Raw genomic sequence first — 25,906 nt, 5'->3', positions numbered from 1 at the left:
AAGACCGAAAACTTCACGAAAAAAAAAAAAAAGGCGCCAAGACGCGGTTCATCAAAGCACCTCAATGCTATTAAATGCGTAGAGACCATCCATCAGCCATCTCGCGCGCGGCCGCCGGCCACCGAGGTTAGACGGACATCTCGCCGGGATTTTGCTACCGACAAAGTACCGATGAAATCAGTCGTCCCCCCCGGAGAGGGCAGCAAAGGCAGAAAGATTACACCGGTAGTATTTTTTTTTTCTTCGTCAATTTCCATGTCGATCAGATTATTTTTTAACTTCCGCTATCCGGCGGAAACGAGATGCTGGGTCCGAAACAAAACCAGTAGAAATGTTGTTGAATAATGCCAAGACCCCGTTGGTCCTAGGCACCTACCTAATCGCAAACTCTTCGTGCAGAAGGCCGCGATGGTCGGTCGATCTCGGAATGTACGTTTACAAATGCCTAGTACAGCCTTTTAGCTTTGAAAGTCCTTGGGTTGGAGAAAATCCTTGAGCGGAAACTCTAGACCCGAGACCGAGTTTCTGACGTCCTGGAGTAGTGTGAGTGCCGATATATTGTCAGGTGCCTCCCGTTTACGAATGTAAGCCAAGTATCCCGCAAAAACAAATTGGATCCGACAATGGTGTTTCATGACCGGTGTACCCTTTCCCCCTTCATGTCCTTTACGTTGTGTAAGCTGGAGAAGCACTACGTACACGTCTTACACACGGACGTTGGTGACGTTTTGTCGATCGGATGACAACGCACGGCTAGTGAGAACCATAAGGCGTAGAGTAATTCTGCCTGGTGAGCAAGCCGCCAGTATCGGATACCGAAGCAGATCATAAGAGACAGGTGCACAGGCACACAGACAAAAAGTCAACAGCCGTAGCCAACTGCTGACTACTGAGTATGAAGATTGAGGCTGGGGCTCATTGGACTTTGGAGGATCGTTCAGAGCGCGGAATCGGGCCGTTGTGACGGTGCCATCTTCGAAGCAGTGTGTACCAGTCAACCACGGCCTAGGAGCCGTGGGAGCGTCTACTGCGCATGGGAGGATGGGATCGGATCCCTTCATGTCTCAAGATGATGGAATGTCTGGTACAGCGGACACGCTCCTATGTGGTATGAAATTCCCGCGGGAATTTGTTTTTGCCAGTAATTCGTGGAAGCTGGAAGATTGAGGTAGCCTGCGCCACGTTTTAGCAACGCCATCGACACGCAAGTGGCAGCGACGCCTGCAGGCTTGTTCTTGGGCACCTTATCCAAGGCTGTTTTGCACACGTAACAGACAAAATCGCCGTGTTGATAACCCCGAGCATGGCTTGACGACCCCCTTGTCAACTTGTTCTTGTACCTGATGCCATTCTTCGATAGTCTGGAACTGGCTCGCCGTTCGTTTCTCCCTGGCGGTTCTCTGCTCTTCCACGTGGATTTGACACAAAGAACCCTGGAAAGCAATTTCAGCTTCGAGGGACGCAATATGATGGGTGCCGGGGGAGTTAGTCTCGATTTAGCCATGGTGTGGCGGACGAGGTTGACCTCGGATTCCCCAAGGCGCAAGCTGGTGAGACAAAAGTAAGTACGCCTGTAAGTACTCCCCCCCGGATTGAGGGCTTGTCAGGTGGGCGCTAGGAGATGGACGGGGTGAAATACCAAGCCCGAAGAAGGAAAGGCGAGTGGCAGTAGACGACCGAAAATGGCGAGGGGTAAGTCGGAGGCGTAGTGCGATAGACGGATGGGGGTGCGGGCATCGATGTGGGATTTTGATAAGTACAAAGTATTATCTTGAGCTACTTTGGACGGAAAGAGAGGCTGGGATTGGTCGATTGGCGGGCGTCAGGTTAGCGTGGAACTTCCCCCAAGGGCACAAATGGTATCATTCAAAGGACCTGCTCAGTCGGGCAAGTTGGCAGATATGCAGTGAAACTCTTCAACATGTCTCCAAGGGACCGAGTGGTTGTTCTTTGACAGGTAAAACCAGCCCATGTACTTTCAGGAGTTGCGTCGATGCGGCCGATTCCGCACGAGGATTGCGAGAATCCAGCCACAGGGCCTGGCTAAGGAAGGATGTTGTTGGGTCGGGAACAATCTCTGGTAACCTAAGATACTGGTGTCTGGAGGCATGCCGGACGAGCGGTTACTAGACGGATACTAGTTGCTAGTTGAAGACTCGGGCACCATTGGAAAGGTATCGTATCTGTTGGTTGTGTGGGGTTCTCTTGTCCTCCGACTTTGGGATTGACACTATTGGTCCGAATCGAGGCTCGGAGCGGTGTCGCGTGAGCTACAGCGGTGTGAAGAGGCATACTTGGTAACGCCACTCTGCCTGTTGGTTGGTGTTGTCTCGTACATCCCAATCAATTTTCGCGAGCTCTGGCCGTTGGAAAAAAGGATACATCAAGAGGGCGGTAATTGTGGGCTCGATTATCTGGAAGAGACATTGGTCAGAATGGCAATTGTCTGTTCCAACCGTATGGCCGAAGCTGGTGTAAGCCGGTAGAGATATGATTGGGAAGGCATGGCTGGGAAGGGTCGTAGAAGGAATACATTGTTACTTACTACGCAGTACGTATGCATATCTTAGGTAAGGTGCTGAGGAGGGCCATCACCAGTGGCGTGGCATGGCATGACATGACAAGGCACAGGCGGCGCGGTACTATGTTGAGGCAGAGATAGGAAGTGCCAGTGCGAAGCAGCAGGTGCAGATGCACATGAGGTACCTTTGCCCTTGCCTTGCGTTGGGGAAGCAGATTGAATCCGCAAGGCACCCTATCGCTCGATGCTGACAGCTGCTGCAACACACACTGGATGGCAGATTGCAAAAAAGGACGGGAACCTTTGAGCGCCGCTACTGCCCGTGACTACGGGCGGGACCGGATCTGACCAGCACGGCGTGGCAAGGAAGGGAGGTGCGTGAGACGGATGAGATGGCCTTGTACGGCTTACAGATACATGACATCCATAAGGCCAAAGGGTGGTGTATCCGGGCTGGAATAAGCTATGTAGCAGCTGAAGAATGATGAGTACGTAAAGACAAAAACAGAGCGAGCAACCAACCCATCTCCATTGATTGATCCATCTCGATTGTCACAGCCGAATCGGGCCACTTATGGGACCCCGTGCAAGCCGTGGACTCCATCGTGGTTCCTGGTGACAGGAAACTGGATGGATCTGGCCAGTGGGAGGTGGGAAACAGCAACCTAAGCGGTGGCCCAAGCTTTCCCCCCGATGCTCAAGACCTCAATGTGTGTGCTTCTTCCCAAGTTCCCACCCGTGCGTGCCGTGCCCCTTCCTCTCCCCAGAGTGGTATCCGTTCTGTGCCGTTATGTTCAGTGGTCAGTGGTGGTCCGGCGGCGGGTGTCATCCACTTGTCGCTGGCTAGGGCCTTGACCAACAGATGACGAGATGGCCTCTCCCGCGCTGTCCACTGTTGGGGCCGCACGCAGGGGGAGCAGACTCCAGAGTAGGGCAGGACAGGCAAGGCAGGGTAAATCGCAAGCAAGGTACGGATACGGCAGAGACACGGGTGCATCGCTGCATCGCAGGGCAAGACATGATATGATGGTGTGCCTTGAGTGGACTGCGACTTGCAGTTGCCGTTGCCGTGACCGTTGCGTTTCGCTCCCTGCGGTCGTGAGGACGAAGACGGCAATGGCGTTCTGATATCCGAGTCAAAGGTATCCCGAGCTCGGGGGTGAATGTCATGGTATCTTAGATACGGAGTACCGTCTCTGTACATTCTGTGCAGACTGCATTCCGTACAGACATTACTCCAAATCCCCGTGGCGGGCTTGGTGCGACGCACACCACCCAAGTAGGTTTCTCACTGCCCGCCACAGTCGGTTAGTCTGGTCTCAGAATGGGGAGGGAAAAGAGACACGGATGGTTTTCTCACCTGACTCGGAAACTGAAAGATATCAGCTCGTTGCCCGTATCTGTGAATACCCAGGAATAAGGCCTTGACCGAGGGTGGGAAAAGAAAATGGGCATCCGCATCCGTAATTGTGAGGAAAGGATTGATAGGCAAAAGCAGCAGGCCCACCCACACCCGACCGACTGCTCTTGCACTTGTTCGACTTTGCTCCTGCTCTCCGTACCTGCCAGCCTGCCGTGCCTGCTTCTTGCCTGCAATCTGCATTGCTTTCCTTCCTTCCTCCCGACCCAGCCCTTGCTCAACACACGCCCCCCTCTCTTTACCCCCACGCCCAGCCCCCTCCCCCTCCTCCCCCTCCTCCTCCCCTTCCTCCTACGGTTCCAGTCCCTCTTCTTCCTCACCCTCAGTCCTGGATCACAGCTCTCCTCTTCTAAGTTCTCCGATCTCCAAATCCTCCCCCACCACCGCCTTATCCTAACTATGTTCATCGCGCGCATATACCCTGCATTTTTGACCTGCCATCGATTGAACTCAAATTTCAGCTGGACTGTCGACTATCTCGCCTTAGCACCGCTAAATTCTTCGGGACCCAAGTCACCCAACACTTGAGCATACTTTCAATTCAGGAACGGCCTAGCCTCATGTCGACCATGCTGCTCTCAAGTCTCGAGTCTCGACTTTCCCACGCGGCAACCCTCCTTCTCGGAGATCTTTCTCTAGCAAGAGTGAGACAGACAGCTTCTGATCAGGCAGGGAAGAAGGCCCCGTGACTGTTTACTGGTGTTGCTAATGTACAATTGCCAGCGCTATCGGACCGCGGTTCATGCCTGGTCTGTGCCATGGTCGGCCGATGTTGCGCACATCCCTCCTTATTAGGTAGTGTACTCGGCTGCGATCGTTAAATGCTGGTACCCGAGGGAGGAACAAACGGCCTTGACCTCGAGGCATCGGACGACGCTCTGATATGGCACTTCTTTTCGATGGATTAAGTTGACTCACCTCACCCGGCGGCAACGCAACGGCCATGGCTTCCGTCTCCTGCGTCAGCCACCTTAATGGCTTGGCAACTCGTCAACCTTCCACCCCCTTGATCTTGCAGGCGTCCGCCGTGACTTTGTGCCATCCGCTTATTCCTCGCCGACCATTTGTCTACTCGGCATCAGCTGTTGCCTCCCACCCGCGCCAGCTCAACAGAACAGAGACCCAGGCATACGATGCCGACAATCGTGTACTTTGCGCCGCGCCAACGCTAGAGCATACATACTCGACTGGGCGGCTGTTTATTACATGACCCTTCCTAGAAAGCAATGATAAAATACGGGGACACACGAGATACTGCAGCTGTCCACTTTGGGACGACAGCCGAGACGCGAATGCGCTCCTCTCCAGCTCCTGCTGCGCTATCCAATTCCACATGCTCGAGTCGGCCGGCCGAGCCCACCATCGCCTCAATCCTATCACCCTTCTCGCTCTATCACCACCTGCGGTAACCTTTCGCCTGTCTACACCGTAGCGGCAATCAATGGTGCCTCTAATTCACCTCCGGTCTACCAAAAATCCTGGCAGTGTAGCCAACACCACCAAAAAAAAAATCCACCACATGGTCAATATCACACTCTCAGTCCATAAGCCCAGGCTCGGCCCCCTCGCCAAAGTCCAATTAAACAAACCGCGGTTATCTATGTCTCTTCTTCTCTAGGATTCCCAACCCTCAGCCGTGCAGCGCCATCAGGCCATGGCGGTCGTCAACTGCATCGAAGCAACCAAGGAGACATGCATCTTGCTGGCGACCATTGGTACTACCAAGTGCCAAAACCTGTATGCCCTGATCTACTAATAAAGTTGCAAAGCTTACCAACGCGTCGGACCATGCCACCGTCCTTTCTTCAGTCAGCAGGACAGTGCAGAGCAGGGCAGGGCCATTGGCAACCCAAAGACACTTTGACCCTCCACAGCCTGTGAAAGCCAACCCCTGTCGATTTAACCTGACAGCCATTGGACATCCTTGTGGGCGACTCTTCCCCGGTAAAGAAAGAGGGCAAGGGCCAAATCGCCTCCGCATCGTCTCCGCGCGCCTGCGTAGGGACTATTACGGGGCCCTCGAATTCGCTCAGTACGGAGGAAAATAGTATTCGTACACAATGTTTGCTTTGTACTCGGCTCGGTTAGTCCATACAATGATTGATTCTTAAGAGGGAGTCAGCATGTGGGCTACTGTGTATACTGATTCGATGAGCCAAGGCACTGAATTCGCGACTTTCCCGTTCATGTCAGTCAAGGAGGGGGCGTGCGCAACACGGCCGTTCAACGGCCGGTCCACCAATCCTGCGAAGAAAGGCTGGCCTCTCGTCTGCCGTCGCCTTATCTAAGTGGAGAGGCGCACACGACTGAGAAATCAAGACCACCTCCAGGCTCCCAGGCAGTTAAGACAAGACGACACAAGTGGAGAGGGGTTTTCGTTGGCGCTCTGTCTGTATGCCGGTATACGATAACGGAGAGGCTTGCCAATGCATCCAATGGCTCTAGAGCCATGTACGATTTCTTGGGATAACAGATACTTTTGCTTCCTACGGAGTACGGATACCACGAATCGAGGTTGATAGCAGGACGTCGATGACCTGAGAGAGTGCGGCCAATCCCTTGGAAGAGCACGCGGCCAGCTCCGACACCAACGGCAAGGGCATGTATTTCTGGCTTATCGAGTAGGCCACGCCGTCAACACAGCCGATCAGACTCGGCTGGACGACATGTTCTTCGAGAATTACTCCATCGTCAAAGAGACCGTTGCCAAATTCGCAAAATGGCAAGACGCAGCAGGAAAGTGCTGTGGGAAGAGATGTGGAGGCAGTTCTGGGAGCTTTTCGCGCATGCTGCAACAAACGCAGCAGCGCCGGTTCGATACCCGTTTTTCGTCGGGTTTCGACTCTTTGCCCGTCCAGCCGCAGTGTCTGCGCAGCGAGCGCCGAGGCCCCAAAAGACTATTGTCGTGTTCAAAATGGAGCCCGCCAAAGTACGCGAAGAAGCCATGCTGACTGTAAAGCGAAGGCGAGCTACAGAGTACAGAGTACTATTCTTGCCTCAACTCACCTTACCTTGGGCTCGGGTGCCGCAGCGAGTGAGACATTGTCGCGGGACACACTCGGTCGAGGCGAACGACTCGAGGCCCAAAGCTAGGTACTTGTCTTTACCACCTTAGCTCCTAGCTTCCCAGCCAACTCCGAATCACCCCCACCAGATGAGCGAATCGGTTACATCTTGAACGCGGATTAGCGTCATTCCAATGAGCGTTGGCAGTTCTGCGATGGCTGACCGCCGTATCTTTCTGTCAGTACGGATACGTACTAGATAGACTAGAGACACGTATACATGGCCCTGGGAAAGGACCGAGGAAGGCGAGACATCAACAAACGACAAACGACAGTGCCAATGCCACTTCCAATGCCAATGCCACTTCCAATGCCAATGCCAATGACTGACAGCATCTTGGTCCGCCACCGGCTTGGGATATCTCTCTTCTGGAGAGAGATGGACACGGCCGGCCTTGACTGATGCCCCTGTGGTCCCTCTCTCTCTCTCTCGTCGAGTGCGCCGCCAATCCGTTCACCCACCCGACCTCCTCACAACCTCTCACCTGTCGCCCTCCAGCCGACAGGATCAGGATTGGCCAGCCAAGAAAAGCTGGTGATGCACACCACCAAGTCCCTGACGGCACACCCTCGCCCAGTTCCTTGTCACTCCGTCCCACACCCCCCAAACTCTTACTCCCAAGGGCCCGAATCCCCCATTCATCCCTAGCGTGCAAAGGGACCTTCACCAGGTATCCTTGACTGCCCCCCAACTTGGCCATCCCGGCCCAGCCTATCCCATTGCCCATCTCATCCTAGAAGCCGCTAGGAGGGCGGCGGTATGCTCACCAGAGACCTGCCTCTATCTGCGTCTACTCGGCGGTGCAGCTTATTACTTACATCCACTCCTCCGCAGTATCTAGACCAGGCTCCATTCCACGTTCTCCTTCCACCACATTCGACATCTGTCCGTATTTTTTTGCTTCGCCATCCAGTCGGTCCAGAGGTTTACAGGAATAGGAAGCTTTTCTGGTTATCTCTTACCGTGGCCGAGACGGTCATGCACCCGCTTCCATCACCGCTTCTAATCACAGCCGGATTCGGTCCGCTTCATGTTGCACCGTTCGTCCCTTCGCAATCGCAAAGTTCATGCATCAGACGCAACAACAAACGCTACAATACCCTCACCAACCTCCCTAGCAACACTGTGCTACTCTTCGATCAACCGATAAACTGCGCTACTTCAGCCTCGAGATAGTCATCATCGTCTTTGCCATTGGGACAGTTAGCCGAGCCGATTCCTTGCACGAAATTCGACCCGCCCGCTACGTCACGTCTCGACCTTCGACGACGCATCCTTTTCCTCGCTCGTCGTGCCCTCCGCGGAGGTCGACGGGCGTGGATTGCTCCAGTCCATCATGAGCCTCTATACTGAGCCACCCGAGTTGCGCAGTTCCTCGCAGGACAAGCCCTCGCTATTGGTTTGTTGGTGGATAACCTCATTCTGCACTGTTATTATCCTACTGCGGGTTGCCGGCCGCTTCATTCGAACCGAAAAATTATTTCAAGAGGACAAAGTCGCAGCACTCGCCCTGATCCCTCTATGGCTCCGCATGGTTTGCGTGCATTTTGTCTTGCTCTACGGGACTAACAATGCCGAATTTGACGGCATCGCATTATCCGCGGAGGTCGAGCGCAGGAAGGAAATCGCAAGTGGTCTCGTGCTTGCCAGCCGAATCTTCTACGCAGCAACGTACGTCACGGAATCCCCTCAATGAATTCCCCTTTCATTTCTTCTTCTTGTGCTTTTTTTCGCCTTGCGCCCGCAACACTTTATGCAGCAATTTCATCACTGGATCCAGTGGGACGGTAGGATGGCTTGCTAACGCCTTGTCTGTGCAGACTGTGGATTCTCAAGAACACTATTTTAGAGTTCTTCAAGCGTCTGACTGGCGTCACTTGGGCACGTTCCTACGAACAGACGCTGGTGTTCATCAGATGCACCTTGGTCGCAACCTTCGTCGCCATTATCATTAGCGATTTGGCGGAATGTCGGCCTTTTAATCACTACTGGCAGGTTACTCCTGACCCGGGTGGTCAATGCCGCCAAGGGTTCGCTCACCTCCTCACCATGGCGACTTGTAACATCATCACCGATTTGCTACTGGTCTTCTTCCCGATTCCCATTATTCTGCGCAGTCAGATGAATGTGAAGAGAAAGATTCAGCTCACCCTGCTCTTCTCGCTTAGCCTGGCCGTCGTCGGTGTTACAATTTATCGTGTCCCCCATGTCATGAGGGCACATGGCAAACAGCAGCTGCGTTCCGTGCTGGCATCCGTTGAGCTCCTTTTCGCAACAACGGCTGCAAATGCCCTAGTCTTGGGCTCATTTGTTCGTGATCGCGGCTTGAAGAAACAAAAGTTCAAGTACGGCTCTGTGGCAGAAGATTCAATAGATCGCAGAGGCTCCGACTCGCGCCGTCCCACTCTCCATCGTCATTGGGGAAGTGACGAAGATCTCGTCCGAGATGTCGGCCTTGGTGTTGATCCTGACCTACGAGAACGCGATGAGGAACGGGACGAGTTCGACAACGAACAACAACGGTACACTCCCGCACCAATGGCCAAACCGTTTGGCGAGGAGCTGAGACAGTGGCAATTCCCTCAGCGGCAACGAAGCAATGCCGAACGCAGCGACGCTTCTCTCTTACCCCACGACCTTTCTTCCTCAAGGAGCAACTCGACCACGACACCGCGCAGGGTCTCCTTTTTCGACGTCGGGGGTTTGTTATCAGAGGAACAGGTTGGAGTCGGCCAGACATTCCGCAGGGACAGCATTGTCTCAAGCGTGGACCCTATGGCATCTAGCGTCCACGGTGTCCCGTCACCCACCCTACCCGCCGGATCGAATGGTTTACGTCGCGGATCAACAGCACTCTTGCAAGATCTTGGCGGGCTTTTGGGGCCCACGAAACCGTCGCGACAAAGATCCAGGACTGGCACGGAATTGCAACCCATTCCTCAATCGCAACACGATGATCATCCATCTTACAACCCTCGCCCCGGCGAGCCAACACTTATCGATCCTGGTGGCTTACTCAAGTAGTTTGGCAACAACTACGCAGAAGCTGACCTGTGACATACCACACAATCACCTAATCTCAACACGTTACGACCACGAAACTACGACTATATTTTATGAGACAGTACATGTATATGTATATTGACGATCTCAGCGACATTGCTGGGGGCTCTTTTTGGACATGGGGAGTTATAGAGGTTTAGAGCCTTTGGCCGGCGTTTCTATAGGTCAATGGGGGACCGGATACGACCATACTTTACGTTTTGGAATTTTTGGAGGAAAGAACTATTTACGACCAACGGGAAATGGGCGTTGGATGAAATCCCCGGAGCGGCCTTCACGATGATATCTGAACGCCGTCGTTTTTTGCTTCGCTGTTTATCATTATATATACCCCGGCGCAAATAGCCATCATGTTTTGTACCTGAACAGCTTGTTCCAATATCATCACCATCTACAAATAATGAATGACGAATGACTCTTTATGGATTGCACTTTCCCCCCCTTCTTAATCATGTCCGCTTGCTTTTTTCCCGCAACTGCTGCAATGCGAAAAGCTCGGTCCCGGAAGGCGCTTTCCGTGATGCCTGGTCCCTGCACGACGTTTGTTGCGCATCTCGGCCGACGACCCTGTTCCCTACAAAACGTCAACGACTGACTCTTGTCGCATTCTGCCCGCTGCCAGCAGAATCCCTTCTTTAATTACCCCTGCGGCATGAGTGTACTGTGACCATGGTTCTTGTATTCTTTCTTTAGAGTTTTCTTGGCCAATTACGATTTTTTCCTTTTGATTTTTCTTGGTATTTTCTTTTCCCTGCTTTGTGGTTGTTGTTCCGAGGACCGACGGTTTGACTCTTCTGTCTATTCTATCGTGGTTGTTGATCTATCTGTGTCTGCCTGACTCAATGGCGGCCGCTTGACGCCGGGCGCCTGACTCTTCCCCCCTTTTTTTGGAGGTTCAGGAATCCCTAACCTCACATTACAACAGACTTCAGACTCCGCACTCCGTACTTTATCCCTGAGTTCAGAGCTGGGTTCAGAGCTGACCCGAGAATCCTGATACGTCGTGGGTATGGTTCGGGACAGGAAAGCATGAATCACTTTGTATATTGGGGAGTCCTGTTCTGGTGAGGAGGTTGCTGGGTTTGTGGAGGGCGATGGATCAACATGGGGGCTTAGTATTCCTGACTCAAAAGATCAGGAGGCTTTTGATATACGCGGTACATGGGAGCCCACATGGCACGTGTTGAAGATGGATAGGAGAGGGGGGATATTTGATAGATTTTACAGAGGTGTTCATCCTATATATTAGCACCTCCATATCTATATTCTTCTCCCCTTTGTGGAGGATACTGGTGGTGATGCGTAGGGTGTTCATCCAACGTCTTGGTCCCTGTCCTCTATCTCTGCAAATTTATCAGTATTATGGAGCTTTCAATTCTAGACGCGGATGGTATCACGGGTTCTGTGAAGATTTTCCGTTTTCGCACACCTCCCTCCCCTCTACCCGGGACTAGGCTCCCCGTTTCACCAGAGATGAAGATGTATCGAATGAGTAGCCCAGAAGAAGGGAGTACCTCATATACTTTTCAGTCGGTTTGGTTTAGTTTCGAGGCCAGTGAGGTTGGCTGCGAATCGAGACATATGATAAGGATGATGTTGCGATGTAGGCGACGTTTACGTCGTTCGGAGAAAATATGTATGTGATGAGTGGGTTAGATTGCAAAACTTTGTAAAGGTGTCGTTGATGAAGGCGGGACGTGGGCATCGGAGGCCTTGCGAAGTAGCTGAGAATAGGCACAAAGCAGTGTTTCTATGGGGGCTTCTCTAAATTCACTGCCCTTGGAGATTGTCGTTCAACGTCATCGAGTGAGGATGCTTCCGACAACATAGCATTGAGTGACTGCCGGATCTACAAGAACTCGGTTCAGTCCCTTGTATAATTGAGGAACCATTTTCGTCAATGACTGGCCAACCCGATCTCAGAGTCTCTGGTGATGGATGAACATTGAATCGCCATGTAGCATAGACTTTCAGAGGGTTGCGGAATCAGCCATAACGATACCGGTTCCGTTATCGCCCCCCCCCCCCCCCCGGGGAAAAGCTGAAGGAGTGACGACTGTAGTTAACTCACATCGTATCTCACTTAATCAGGCAAAATAACGAGACGTGACTCCCAAGGAGAACAAAACAATGTCGAAAAAAAAGTGAGTTAGTTATATTGTCCATCCAGAGGAAGCCCTCCATCTCTTTTTTTTGGTTGTCGTACACAAAACAGCAGACCGTAGCCGTACCCTCAACGCCAGACTCAAGAGTGATGCAAAGAGTATACTGAGAACTCCCTTTCCCCCGTCTACCAGGGCGTCAAGTCATCCTGCCGGAAAGGTGAGTCCCCAATCCCAGCCCCCACGTCGACCCCGTCCCTCCCGCTTTCCCCCCTCTATCTCATGTCTCGCCTCCCCCAACCACATGCGCTAGACCCCGTTCTTTACACGCACAATCTGTAACTGGCGTAACGGCCGGCCGTCTCCGAGGTGCGGATGATCTTGACGACGTGCCCGCGCTTGAGGCCGAGGTACTTTGCGACGGGATCCTTTTGCAAGATGCGCGGCAGCTGCGTCTCCTTGAGGCGGTAGCGCTTGAGGAGGGCAATCTTCTCCTCGCGGCTGAGGAGGATGTGCTTGGGCACGAGCTCGTGCTGGGTGATGTTGACGAGCAGGTCGTCCTCGAGGAAGCACTCGACCTTGGCAAAGGACTCGATGGTGACGAGCATCTTGCGGGCGGCGGGGGAGAGGGGCACGTGGGTGACCATGATGCCGGACGAGTACTTGTTGCTGATGAGGTGGTGGATGAACTTCTTGATCTCCTTGATGCCGAACGTCGTGTCGGCGAGGAACTCGACCCAGAGGGTGCCGCAGTCGGGCGCCGGGTTCGGGTTGTTGGGCGTCGCGGGGGGTGTGAATTTGCGGATCATGTCGGCGGAGGGGTTCGCGGAGAACTGGAGCTTGCCACGGCTGAAGGGGGCCATGATGTTAGGACTGAGGACTTTGATAGATCAAAGGTAGACGTACTTGACGCTGCCGTCGGCGCTGGTGTACTCCATCTTGAAGCGGTCGAGAGAGATTGTGAGTTCGTCCTCGGCGAGTTCATAGCCCTGCGATCCGTCATCAGCACAGATGTCGCCAAGAAGTACATCGTCCGCCGGGGTGAAGATAGCATCATTCGCATGATGTTCCTCATCGATGGAAGATCAGGGGGTCCGTACGCGGTCCGCAGCCATCTCGTGGGCTGTCCTCCATGCTCTCCACAGTCTGGTGACCTCCTTATTGACGTCCTTCTGGTCCGACATCTTCGCGATGCTGCGTCGTTGAAAACTCTTCCGTCGAATTCGTGGGTCAGTAGCGATGTCTCTGTCGTCGTGGGTAATTTTGGAAGATCCAGATGAGGGCGTCGGTGGTGGATTGGTTCTTGTCGCGACGAAAAGTTCGAGAACCTCAAAAAGGATTGGCGTCGCAAAACAGATTCAGCCAAAAAGTTCTGGCGGCGGAATCAGCCTTGCAGGCCAGAGCAAAAGTTTGAGTGGGGCCTTTGGACTCCGATTGCTTAATCCTGGTTCGGTCCCGGAAAGCAGTCGGGTTCTTCTGGAATAACTTGGAAGAGGTTAATCCGAGACAGAGACAGCCCGGAACATTCTGGACTTGGAGACGAGGTACGTACCCTACTCCTTGACTGACAGATCCCGCTCCAGCCACGGCTGCCACGGGCCTTTCAAGGGTCCAGAGTCCCAGTACACGCACGTGCCACCTTTGAGGCGAACCCCACAATCAAAGTCCAGGATGGCAGGTGGCCTTACCTTCTGGAGAAGGTACCTGCCACGGAACCCAAAAGAGTGAATTTCAACAAAATTGGGGGATCCTTTTGACGAAAAGTTCACCCTTCGCGTGGTTAATTCCGATTCCACTTCTCCATCCTCCATCCTCCACATCACCAATCCGACTTTGCTGTCCACCCCGACTACGGCAGTGTGCGCATTCGCCAGCTTTGTTTAATTGATCATCTTTTGCATCAATTAACAAGCTCCTCCCTACCTTCACAATGGCCGACACCAAGCAGGCACCTGCTGCTGCTCCTGCGGCAGCAGAGACCAAGACCGAGACCAAGTCAGCTCGTCCCACCATGCCCGACGAGGCCGAGTACCAGAAGAAGCTCAAGGTTGCTGAGAAGGAGCATAAGGAGGCCCTCGACCAGCTGGTAAGTTTCATCTCCAATTCCATTGGCGACTTGTTCCTCGAATCCCTTTCCCGACTGGGAGAATCGCAGCCGAGCACCAGATACCCGGAAATGACACATTGCCATTGGATCGCAAATGGCTCACACAATTCCTCTCCTAGAGCGCCATCAAGGCCAAGATCGAGATTGCCATGCCCAACAAGAACAAGGAGCAGCAATCTCCCACCCAGAAGCGTCGCGCCGAGCTCATTGCTCAGGCCAACGAGATTCGCCAGAAGCAGGGCGCCGGCAAGAACGCCCGCACCTCCAAGCTCGACCAGATCAAGCGCCTCGACGAGCAAATGCGCTCCCGCATCAACGAGCAGAAGACCGCCCGCTCCAAGGTCAACTTCAAGAGCGTCGAGGAGGTCGACCGTCAGATCGAGAAGCTCGACTCCGAGGTCAACTCTGGCCGCATGAAAATTGTCGACGAGAAGAAGGCCCTCGCCGAGATCTCCTCTCTTCGCAAGCTCAAGAAGAACTTCTCCCAGTTCGACGACTCTCAGAAGTCCATTGATGACCTGAAGGCCAAGATTAAGGAGATCAAGGACTCGATGGAAGACCCCGAGGCCAAGGCCATGTCTGAGCAGTACAACAAGATCCAGGCCGAGCTGGACGCCATCAAGGCCGAGGGCGACGAGGCCTACAAGAACCTCTCTTCCCTCCGTGACGAGCGCACTAGACTGCACAACCTCCAGAACGAGAAGTACGCCGCCCTCAAGACCATCAAGGATGAGTACTGGCAGCAGCGCAAGGCGGCTCAGGCCCACGAGCGCGAGGCTCGCGAGAAGGCCCGCGAGAGAAGGAAGAATGAGGCCGAGCGCTACCAGAAGGAGCGCAAGAAGGCTGATGCCGAGAAGTTCCTCGCCGACGCCAGCGACCCCGCCTACCTCGAGGAGATCCGCCGCGCCAACAGCCTCCTTCAGTTCCTCGACCCCACCCACAAGGTCGAGAAGGCTCCTCTCCAGGCCGCCAGCGGCCTCACCGCTCAGGCTTCGCGTACCGTTGACGACTCGGGAATTAAGGGTATGAAGGTCGTCTCCAAGAAGGACCGCGACGAGGACTTCTTCCCTGCCGTCAAGAAGGGAAAGAAGGGCAAGAAGGGTGGTGCCACCGAGGACAAGGCCGGCAAGTTCAACTGCCCGCCCTCCGTTGTCGAGGACTGCGCCTTCATGGGCATCGACCCCCCTATGGCTGCTTCCGACGTCCCCGCCGTTGCCGAGAAGGTTAAGGCCAAGCTCGACCACTGGAAGAGCGACCAGGAGGCCCAGACTCAGCGCGTAAGTCCTTCTTTGCAATCATTGTTTGATTATCTCTCCATTTTGCATACTGACCCAACTTTCAGAACATTGAGAAGGCGAAGAAGCAGCTCGAGAAGCTCGAGGCTGACGAGGCCAACGGTGTCAGCAACGGCGACTCGGTCGAGGAGGTCACCAAGGACCTCAAGGAGACCTCCGTCGAGGAGAAGGCATAGTCTTCTTACTCACTGACTCCGTATACAACTTTTGCCTGACTGAAACCCACTGACTCTCAAGCCTGTCTTATCTGCCTGACGTCCTCGCGCAGATATTATGGACTGGGGGGAACGTGAACTCCCTCACCTCTCTGCCTCTTTGTCAACACACACCTCCCAATCGATACACGCATACGACACACCCCTTCTCACAAAAAAAGCACCACCCTTGGCATTTAAAAGAGGAAAAAAGGAAACTTCATTCGGAATCAAAAACCAAAGGGGGGAAGATTGCAAAACCTTTTTATAAACTCTCTGGCCTGTTTTTGCGTCTTCCTAGCCAAAATTGTCCCTCGAGGCAAAGTGGCTTTCTTGTACTTAGCAGCTTTCTTCCCCCCCTCCCCCCCTTGTGCCGTTTGTAGTTCCAGCCATACACTTTGAAAAAATTATGAGAGGTAAAAAAAGAGAGAGAAAAGCTTTTTTCTTCGATTTTGTAAAAAAACACGAATGTTCCATGTTTCTATGCGTCGACTATCACATTGAAGGCAACTTACCTACCTGAGATGTGCAATATGTTGAATGGGACAAGCTCTGCCCAGCTGTCCAGTCCAGCAGAGTAACTTGAGCTCTTGGGCCCAGCGTAATCATCCCACCTGGTAGGTCCATCCTCATATCAACAAAGCCAATCGAGCACAGCCATCGCAGCTCATTGATTGGCCTGTTGTATCTCGGGCTGTCCTCGTCGGGCAGGTGTGCTTGCGCAGTAGGCGAGGCATGTCATGACGTGACGTGCTGGAAACATTTCCTGGGGGTGCGGGTGGGGGGACTTTGGAGTTTGAGCAAACACGTCGCGGAGGTATCATGGCACGAGACGAATGGTGCGCGTGTAGCCTCGGTAGTAACGCTTCGAGGTCCCATGGTGCAATCTCATGACGTCCTTTGCGTGCAGAATGATGATCATCGATCGGTCTTCTCGCTTCCCATCCCAGTCTTTCACCACAGATCCGGACACGAAGTTGCATGATACGTGAGACAATATTTTATATGGTTTATGGATTGTTGCTCTAGCGACCACTGGTTTGAGGGCTGTTGATCCTGTAGAGAATTCCTCCCGTAACATCCAAGAAGAGGAAAATGAAATAGTAACCGGCCTGCGCCGTCGCAAATGCCAAAGAATGCCCTCTTTCCGTGATCCGTACTCCGGTGCCTACCCAACCAAAGAGACTGGAACAGGATGAAACCCTCAAAAAGGATACAAACGTACGAGACTCGATCACAAATTCCGGGTTGTCTCGAACATAGTAAAGAGCAAATGCGTAAAAAACCGTGGGTTCTCCAAGGCTACCGCTACGCTTTGCAATGCATATATGCCTGCTTGTCCCGCTTCAATACACCAAAAAAGACCGCTGATGCAGTTCGTGGGTCTCATCAAAATAACATCGTAGGAAAATTGCAAAGACGCCGTGATTCGTACCAATATGATATTCGAACTTCAGGAGCTTCTAGCTCTGGATGGTGTCTTTCGTCGATATCAGCTTTCATGGTGGCCCACCCCATCCATAGTATGCACCGGCACCTGGAGGTGCGGTACGTCCATATCCAGGCGGTGGTCCTCCGGGGTGTCCAGGGTGTCCCATGGGCGGTCCCATATGCGGCATGGGTGGCATTGACCTTCTTTCTCTTTCCCTCAAGGCCGGCGTTCTCCCGCCCATCCTGCTAGGCATCGGGGGCATGTCCATGCTGGGCGGTGGTGGTGTTGCTCTTCCAAATGGACCTCTGTCATGACTGCTAGGCGCAGCAATGGCCGGAGGTCCGCCTGAAGGAGGCCCGCCTCCTCCAATTCTTCTTCCAGATCTATTCTTGGACCCGCCACTGAGGGCGCTCAATGGGGGATCCTTGACGAAAGGGTCATCATCGGGAGGGACGTTCAGCTCGACCAGACTGAAGAAATACTCGAGGACTTCAGGATATCGTTGCACACTAGATTGCCAATCCTCGTCAATGCCGTGCTTCAATGCAGCCTGCGCCTGGGCAAGCTCGCTAGGATGAGGAGGGGCGTGGTAGTAATGGTATGCGGTGGCGTTGATGCGTTCAAGGTTAGCGGCGTGAGCTGTCTTTCGGCGCTCGGTGAGTAGACGAAAATATTCCAGAATGTAGTCTTGCGCGTGAGCCCGAACCCAGCTCCTGTGTATATAGTTAGCGAAATGTGTCCTCCATAGGTAAAGATGAAAAGTCGTTCATACCGAATGTCGGTGTATATAGACTGCATCATGCGCTGCTCAGCCTGTTTTATGGCAACATCAAGTCCCTTGGCCTCGCAGTCGCAAGCTGCGGAGGCAGGGGCGTGGCATATAGCACAGTCCGGATCCATCCTTGTGGTAGTCTTGCGCACACGCGGAGTGCGTGGAGTGCGCGGCCTGTAGTCTCTGTGGGAATATGAATACATCTTAGCGAAGGGATCACCAGATGAGACACGAGTGGTCTGTCTCTAGCGGAAGTGGAGAAGAGGTGAAGATGAGAGGATATTGTACAAGGAGGTCAAGATGGGTCATCTATTACTAGTACAGATGTCATTATTTCTCCCGAGACCCTGAGCTTGGGTCTCATGGAGAGTGTTTGGAGAGATTGGGGTTGGGGATGAGGCTCGGCAGCCAGGGCAGAGGTAGTGGAAGAAGAGAAGAGAGAGGAAAGCGGTGATGGACTGACCTGACTTAAGAGATTATTAAGAGGGGTCGGATGGTTACAGCCCGGCAGAGCGTCGGCGGTAGGGTGCGAGAGTGAGGGAGAGAATATCCGTAAGGTAGTTGGGAATAAACAAAACTAGGACGAATAAAGCGAGTTGCTCCTGTGTGTTGGTGCTATGTATCCTGCAGCGTCGAAGCATGAGACAATAAGGCAAGCAAGCAAGTGAGCAGGCGAACAGCGAGAAGCAGACTAAGGTAGGCTTCCTAAGCGTGCAAGCAATAGAGAAAGTCGAATGGAGAGTAACGAAGTCGTAGTTGCGGTCGTGGTAGACAAACGGTGGGCTCTCATTCAACGAGAGGAGCAGAAGCAGAAGCAGAAGCAGAGGATGCGGAGGAGACGTGGGGAGAGAGATAGCTTGATCCACGAGGACGCAGGTAGTTGAAGAGAGGATCGAATGGGAAGGGGGGTTTGACTGCAGCGTGAGTGTCGTGGCTCGAATGCCAGCAGCTCTCGATATGCAAGTCTTGGGGGGTCTGACGATGGCCCAATGAAGGGGACGCCAAGCGAGAGAGGTCGTCTACCCGACCAAGTCTCAATGAGCTTCGATCGGGGACCCAGTGAGAGGTGGGCTTTTGTTTCTTGAGGTATACGTAGGCAAGGTAGGTCTAGACGTCTGTTTGCCAAAGGTGACGGGCCGGAAGAGAAGGGATGGATGGTAGAAGACGATAGAAAATTGTTAAAAAATTGCAGTCAGTCGGTAGGCGAGAGGAGAGAGAGAGAGAGAGAGAGCAACGAGAAGCACCTCAGGCCAATGAGTGGAGGGGCAGATTATGTGTGTGCGTTGTCGCCGCCCCTCGTTTGTCCTTCCGGTGCCGTTCCCGCCTTTAGCTTTGGGCTTCAAGGCGGTCAAGGGCCAGGGGAGGAGGGAGAAGAACGGGCAAGGACAGGCCGCAAGTAGGAGAGCTGCAGCCAAAAGAAGTCGCGGGGCGGTTTGCAGTGAAGCGGGGGTACTTTACAGGACAGGAGGTTGGGTGAACCACTTCCATTATCTTAGGTACCTGTACTCCCTACCTCCTTCTCCGTATGCTGTACGGATACAACCACTGGGGAACTAAGACACCGCCGATGGTCCAACGGGAGACACCGAAGAGGAAAGAAAGCGGAGAGGGGCAGGAGAAGTCGGGCGGGTCAGCGTTTGCAGGCCGAGACGACCGGCGGGGTGGGGTGGCTGGTCTGCACCTTCCAATGCTCCTCATCACCCAACTTAGGACAAACTGCGTAGGTACCAGGCCATCAACACCACCACCCACCTTCATTGAGGGAAAGTTTGATGCACAAGAGACGAACCAGTCCACACTACAGGAAGGAGGGGGCGAGCAACCATTGTATACCTATCGATCAGCTGGGACCCAACTGGTTCCATCTGATGCAACGTCCGAACGTGCGCTTCCAGAACGCCAACGAACGCCTGTCCAGGACGGGCCCGGCCCAACTCTACCTTACCTTAACTTGCCTTACTTACCTTACCTACCATAGGTACGGAGCACTGCCAACGCCATATCGATATCCCTCAATAGAATACCTATGCATACACAACTACCTTCAACAAGATCCTCTTTGCTCTGACGATGGGTGCTGTTTTGCTAATGTCCCTACAATGTACTGGGTCATGGGACTAGGCTGGTTGGCTCACCGCATATTGCCCTACCTCATGCACCTCGCGTCTCGATTAGAGCCCGCTGCAGGCGCGCAGAACATAACCGAACAATCCCCTTTCTGTCAGATTATGGACTCGTAGAGAAGCTGTGGCAAGCCATCATTGGTAAGCTGCAGTAGCATTGTCGTACCTCTCTGTCTGGGTCGGTCGAAATAATTTGCCTCACAGTTGGCCCCTCTTGGAGCCGCATCTCAAAGTCGAGAGATGAAGGAGTGACGTCGAAGAGGCTGAAAGGACAAGCGAGCTCCCATTTCCCTTTTCAGTCTTCCCATCTTCCCCAGCCAACTCTACGGGAGCTTACGAGGCAGTGCACGCCGCCGGATTTCATATGTCAGCCCCAGTTTGTTTCCCAATGATTTGGGCACTGGCCAGTTTGACCATCCCGTCCGGTCGTTGATCCTGGTCTCACACAACGGTTGCTCCCGCCCCTGCCACATTATGTAATCTCGTCTTCTTATCTTATCGTCGCAGCTAAGTTGAGGCACGTACCTTACCTACCTTACCTCAGATGGGATGGAAGCGTCCAAAATTTCGAGCTCGTCTCACCTGTTCGCATCGCGGGCACTCGGCGACAACCCTAACGGCTGCGATTACAACGACGACGACGATCGGCATCACACGGTGCCGAACGAGAGACGAACATGGCGCCAAGATGTTCGGGTGGGCATACGGTGTTGCTCCCGTTTCTGTACCCCTCTTTATTTTTTTCAAAGAGCACCACCACGCCTCGTCTTGCTGCGAGAGCGGTTGCAAATAGTCGCCGCCATAGCTCCACCCAGGTAGCTCAAGAATCAAAGTCCACCAGACTCAACCCAGCTCCCGACGACTATTCCCAACCCATCTTCGCCGATAAAGCCTCAGTGACACTTTACGCGGGCCCCGGTGGCCACGGCTGCATCTCCTTCTTCCGCGACGCATACCTCCCCGACGGACCCCCCAACGGTGGCGACGGTGGCCATGGAGGCAACATCTACATCCAGGCTGTACACGGTGAGACGTCCCTGCACAAGTTAGCTAGGCGGCGTTTCATTCGAGCAGGGAAAGGAAAGTCTGGTCAGGGCAGCTCCAAGGGTGGTCAGCGAGGCGAGGACGTCATCATCACCGTGCCGGTTGGTACTGTTGTCCGCGAGCTGGCCAGGGAAGACCCCATTGCCGAGGATGCGATCATGCAGCGCGCTATGAAAGCGCAAAGGAAGGCCGAGAAGAAGGCCAAATTGGCCCGTCAGGCTGAGTTAGCGGAGCAAGCGAGGCGAGAGTTGGAGGAAGGCATTGAAGAGGAGGATGAAGAGATGGCGGCGGAAAGGGAGGCGAAAGCGAAAAAGCAGGCCGAGGATGAATTCGACGAGCCCGAGGACCCCGATCGCAGCAAGTTCCTTCTGTACCCTGGCCTCTCAAAGTCGGATCTGAAGACGATATCCCTTCCCAAAGCCCCTACTCGCCAGCGTCTCTACCATCAACCACCCGGCCCGATTCAGCTCGACTTGTCGCGCCCGTCTCTGCAGCCCATCCTACTCGCCGTCGGCGGCATCGGCGGACTCGGCAACCCGCACTTCACGTCGCGCGAGTTCCCGCGGCCCATCTTCGCCACAAAGGGCGAGCGCGCCGTGACCATGGAGATTGAGCTCGAGCTCAAGCTCCTCGCTGACGTCGGGCTCGTGGGGCTACCCAACGCCGGCAAGAGCACCCTGCTGCGCGCCATCACGAACTCGCGCACCCGCGTAGGTAACTGGGCCTTCACGACGCTGCAGCCGAATATCGGCACCGTCGTCTTGGACAGCTACAAGGGCCGCCCCGTGATCAAGAGCTACAAGCGGTATCCCGCCGCGGACCCCGCATACGGCGGCAGCGGATCACCCGGCGCGGAAGAGGAGGTCCTGGTCGAGCAGCGGACCCGCTTTACGGTAGCCGATATTCCCGGTCTCATCGAGGGCGCCCACTTAGACCGTGGCCTCGGCATCGCGTTCCTGCGCCACGTCGAGCGTGCCGGCGTGCTCGCCTTCGTCGTCGACCTCTCCGCCGGTCCCGCCGTCAAGGCTCTCAAGGCCCTCTGGAACGAAGTCGGTCTGTACGCGCAGATGCGCGAGGAAGAAGAGCGCGCACGCGAGATCGACTCCCGCGTCGACTGGGACTTCAACGCAGGCACCACAAGCGGGGCCGCCGCTCTGCAAGGGACGCACGGCGCCATGATGGTCGCCGACGCACCGCCGGCGCCCCGGCAGGAATCGGGCCTACACATCGCGGCCAAGCCGTGGTACGTCGTCGCCACCAAGGCCGACCTCCCCGAGACCCAACAAAATTTCCGAGACCTCAAGGCCTACCTGGACGAGATCAAGCAGGGCACCGCGCCGCACCCGAGCGGGATCGAAAACGCCTGGACGGACAACGTCGCCGCTATCCCCGTCAGCGCCATCAATGGCCAGGGCGTCGATCGGATTGTCCACTGGACTGTGGGACTACTTGACGAGTAAAAGGGGGGAAAGGACAAGGGAAGAAGAAGAAAAATGTATCATATCATTTTGTATCACTACCACTGTATAATGCCACTTTTGGAAGAAGCGTACCGTGCTCTTCCAGAGAACTTGCTTCCTTGGTCTAGCCCCTGAAATTGGCATGCAAGTACCTGATTGATACGAATGTTTTGTACGGAAAGAGCGAATAGCAGCAGGTTGCAAAACTGCCAAATTTATCTGGATTGGATACAGTAAGGCATCCCCGAGACCACAGTAGCACCGAAGGGCTTGTACCATGTAACGAGGAAGGCCCTTTGGTTGCAATCAATAAGCAACTAATGAGGGAATTCACACTCAGATGCTAACAAGAAACTTTTGGCATTTCATTCGTAATGACTACTCCGTCTAGGGCGACTCTAATCGCCTTGATGGTGCGGAGGTGCTTCCATCCAACCCATTATCCAGGGTTCGACTATGTGCTCGTAAACCCAAAGCCAAGCAGCAAAAAGAACGAGTTGCTGCTCAACCGTAAGCGGTCGACCTTCCAATCCGTTTCTGCCTCCAAATGGTACGTCCCCCCAAATTCCAAGTCAACCCAAGTAACCATTAGAATATTATAGGGTGAATAGTGATCATGCTGAGACCCGATCCTCTTCTGCTCTCCACGAAATCCTTACAACATGGCGAGAACAATCGCACCAGCCAGAACAGCAACGCTGAAGGTAGTCGTGGTTGCACTGCTGCCAGGGACAACCGTCGGTCCTGTGGTGGGAACGCTGACGGTTCCATTAGTACCGGGGCGGCCGGTGCCGGAACCACCTCCGGAGCCACCGCCGGAGCCAGAGCTCTGAGAGGCAGACGGTGAAGCACCGCCAGTAGCAGTGCCGGTAGCAGCAGTGCCAGTCGCAGTAGCACCTCCGCCGCCGCTTCCACCCGAGCCACCATTAGTAGTAGGCACCACAGTCGAGAGAGTCGTAGCGGTACCAGCGGCAGAACTCTGCTGGCTTGAGCCTGAGCCGGATCCACCTCCTGTAGCAGTAGCCGTTGCAGTCGCGGATGCTGAAGCTGCGCTGCTGGCCTGGGTAGAGGCACTAGCAGACGCGGTGTTTGTGGAGGAGGCCGAGGCCGAGGCTGATGAGCTAGAGCTGATGTTGTCGCATGAGAGGTCGTAGAGAGGCTTGGTAGTCAAGGTCGAGCCAATGACACCGAAGCTGGGGTTGGGTGTTGTTGGAGAAGAGTCCTGGAATGTGTACCACCAGACATTGGTCTTACCGAACATGGGGCAGCCGACGTCATTCCAGAACTTCTTTGCGTTCTCGAGAGATGGAACGGCAGCGCCGACAGTCTTGCCGCTGACGGGCCAACCAGTCTCAGTAACCCAAACGGGCTTCCCACCAACAGCTCCCTGGGTGGCAGCCAAAGCCTCGGCCCAGCGGTCCTTGCCGTCCGAAATGGAGTTGGGCTTGGTGTCCTCGAAGTAGGGGTAAGCGTCCATTCCAATCCAGTCACAGGCATCGATGACCGCCTTGTTGCTGCCATTAACCCAGGCGGTCCATGTGTCGACGTGACCGATAGGGGCACTGCTCAGAGGCGAGTTCTTGATGACTTCTCGGACTTGCTCAAAGTACTTGACGAGAGTGCTGGGCTCGGCACCAGAGAATTCGCCGTTGGCAATGCCGGTAGGCGAGTGTCGGTAGAGGTCCTCGCTGCCGACAGAGATACCAGCAACCAAGCCGTTGAGCTGACTGCCGTACTGAGAGACAGTCTTCTTCAGAGCCTCAAGCTCGTTGGCGAAAGCAGCATCACCGGCAGAGGCCCACAAACCGAGCAGAAGAGTTGTCTTTGTGGAAATGGCGGCGGGAATGGCAGAGATGGGATCATTAGTGCTTCCTCCCTGGACCATGGTGTAGAGACGAGCAGAGGTGAAGGCGCCATTGGTGCCCTCGAGGCTAGCTGCGGTCTTGAACTCGGATTCGAAGTCTGACTGTGCCTTTGCTTTACCGTCGGTGAAGGTAGATCCGTAGTTGAAGCCCTGGAAGGCGCTGGCCGTAGCCGCGGCGTATACAGCCGCCAGGCTCAGAGAGGCGCGCATAGTTGTGATGCCGAAGGAGTGTTTGCAATGTTGCAACAGTGACGATGTGATGCAAGGTAGGCGAGATGATGGGAGTTGGCTGGAATTGATGGCAAGGTCCAAAGTTACCGTTGGAGGAGAGACTGGGCACTCTGGGAGGAGTGTTGACTACGGGTAAATATACAAGAGTCAGGCAGGTAGATCCAAGGTATTGCAAAAACGAGAGACGGATGAGTGAGGTTGTCCCAGAGTCCCGTAGGTACAGAGCAAGGTATCGTGAGTGACAGTGAAGGTAGGTAGGGAGGAAGAAAAGTGATGAAGTCAGTCGGGCGATGAAAGGGTAGAAAAGGGAAAAGGCAAGTGACGGGGAAGGGCAGAGCAGGCAAGGAGGGATTCCCCAGACAGTAGGAGGGATGCTTGTTCAGATCACATCACAAGCTTGGGAAGTTGGGGTGGTGTCCTACAGGGTTCCCTGTTCTTTGGGCCTCTCCATCTTCTTTTCTTGGGAAAGCTCTTCACTCTCGAGTCTCAACAAGAAAAACCTTGAAGGACGGGACGGGTGTAAAAGTCTGAAAGAGGCAAGTAAAGAAGCCAATTGAGTGGTGCCACCACACACCAACTTGACAGCACTAGTGTGTCTCTTCCTCATGCCCTCACTCCATCAAAACAACATCGAGGGCGCCACCATAGGTTCCTGAGAAACAACAACACACAGTCATCGCAGTCTCATGCAGGAACGAGCCAAGGTGAGGTCACTGGTGTGGCCCGTATTCTCTACACAACAAGCTTAGCACCATACAAAAGTGTGCTATAAGGTATGGTCTTGCCCCTGGAACGACGGTGGCGATGAGGTCACGCCGGGCACAGGGCAAGGCATTCGGGGCAGGCCCGGTCGAAACACCGACCCAATCACGGCTGCCATCCTATTTTACCGGCGTCCCGGGCCTTCCCATTGCTCCCAACTGGGACGGCCGGGTCCCTGCTGGCTTGCCATATTTAGCAGTCTACACCCACTATTTTCTGTCCCCATGTCCCTGTCGCTGTCGTCCGGCCAGGCTGTGGCGCCCCTCCCCCGTATTTTCCAGCAACCACCATCATTGATGCCCCCTCCCGGATGACCAACATAAACACCTCATCTCTACGTATGCGGGACATTCCATTCGGGCCATAACACTGTCGCTCACTACTGTTTACCGAGTTGTTATGGTGCCGTTTTCCCGCGGGGTTATTCTGCAAAAATGCGAGCGAGGCTTT

At 54.2% G+C, this 25,906-nt stretch overlaps 7 protein-coding genes across 7 annotated transcripts; 3 read left to right on the top strand and 4 right to left on the bottom strand.

Moving 5' to 3' along the window:
• Positions 1-6,621: 6,621 nt before the first annotated feature.
• Positions 6,622-6,984, bottom strand: CTAM01_03092 (uncharacterized protein; the record flags this gene model as incomplete). Its single annotated transcript, XM_060519130.1, has 2 exons — positions 6,622-6,838; positions 6,953-6,984. 2 exons carry the CDS (start codon positions 6,982-6,984, stop codon positions 6,622-6,624), a joined length of 249 nt encoding a protein of 82 aa, XP_060386129.1.
• Positions 6,985-8,214: 1,230 nt separating this feature from the next.
• On the top strand, positions 8,215-10,031 carry CTAM01_03091 (uncharacterized protein; the record flags this gene model as incomplete). Its single annotated transcript, XM_060519129.1, has 2 exons — positions 8,215-8,678; positions 8,828-10,031. Coding segments are annotated over 2 exons (1,668 nt in total), but the record flags the coding sequence as incomplete, so codon positions are not given.
• A 2,464-nt stretch (positions 10,032-12,495) lies between these two features.
• CTAM01_03090 (RNA polymerase Rpb5 domain-containing protein) lies at positions 12,496-13,356 on the bottom strand (the record flags this gene model as incomplete). The annotated part of the gene is made up of 3 exons (XM_060519128.1): positions 12,496-13,021; positions 13,079-13,161; positions 13,273-13,356. The coding sequence occupies 3 exons, from the start codon at positions 13,354-13,356 to the stop codon at positions 12,496-12,498; spliced, it is 693 nt and encodes a 230-aa protein (XP_060386127.1).
• A 746-nt stretch (positions 13,357-14,102) lies between these two features.
• CTAM01_03089 (nuclear segregation protein) lies at positions 14,103-15,750 on the top strand (the record flags this gene model as incomplete). The annotated part of the gene is made up of 3 exons (XM_060519127.1): positions 14,103-14,258; positions 14,399-15,556; positions 15,622-15,750. 3 exons carry the CDS (start codon positions 14,103-14,105, stop codon positions 15,748-15,750), a joined length of 1,443 nt encoding a protein of 480 aa, XP_060386126.1.
• A 1,517-nt stretch (positions 15,751-17,267) lies between these two features.
• Positions 17,268-18,175, bottom strand: CTAM01_03088 (uncharacterized protein; the record flags this gene model as incomplete). The annotated part of the gene is made up of 2 exons (XM_060519126.1): positions 17,268-17,913; positions 17,973-18,175. 2 exons carry the CDS (start codon positions 18,173-18,175, stop codon positions 17,268-17,270), a joined length of 849 nt encoding a protein of 282 aa, XP_060386125.1.
• Positions 18,176-20,644: 2,469 nt separating this feature from the next.
• Positions 20,645-22,599, top strand: CTAM01_03087 (obg family GTPase CgtA; the record flags this gene model as incomplete). Its single annotated transcript, XM_060519125.1, has 2 exons — positions 20,645-20,791; positions 20,911-22,599. 2 exons carry the CDS (start codon positions 20,645-20,647, stop codon positions 22,597-22,599), a joined length of 1,836 nt encoding a protein of 611 aa, XP_060386124.1.
• Positions 22,600-23,254: 655 nt separating this feature from the next.
• CTAM01_03086 (glucan 1,3-beta-glucosidase) lies at positions 23,255-24,673 on the bottom strand (the record flags this gene model as incomplete). Its single annotated transcript, XM_060519124.1, has 1 exon — positions 23,255-24,673. The coding sequence occupies one exon, from the start codon at positions 24,671-24,673 to the stop codon at positions 23,255-23,257; it is 1,419 nt and encodes a 472-aa protein (XP_060386123.1).
• Positions 24,674-25,906: the final 1,233 nt, after the last annotated feature.

This window comes from Colletotrichum tamarilloi (genome assembly GCF_030869305.1).
Source record: "Colletotrichum tamarilloi strain Tom-12 chromosome Unknown Scaffold_7.1, whole genome shotgun sequence".
NCBI classification, from domain to species: domain Eukaryota; kingdom Fungi; phylum Ascomycota; class Sordariomycetes; order Glomerellales; family Glomerellaceae; genus Colletotrichum; species Colletotrichum tamarilloi.
This window is presented reverse-complemented; position numbering and strand designations above follow the sequence as displayed.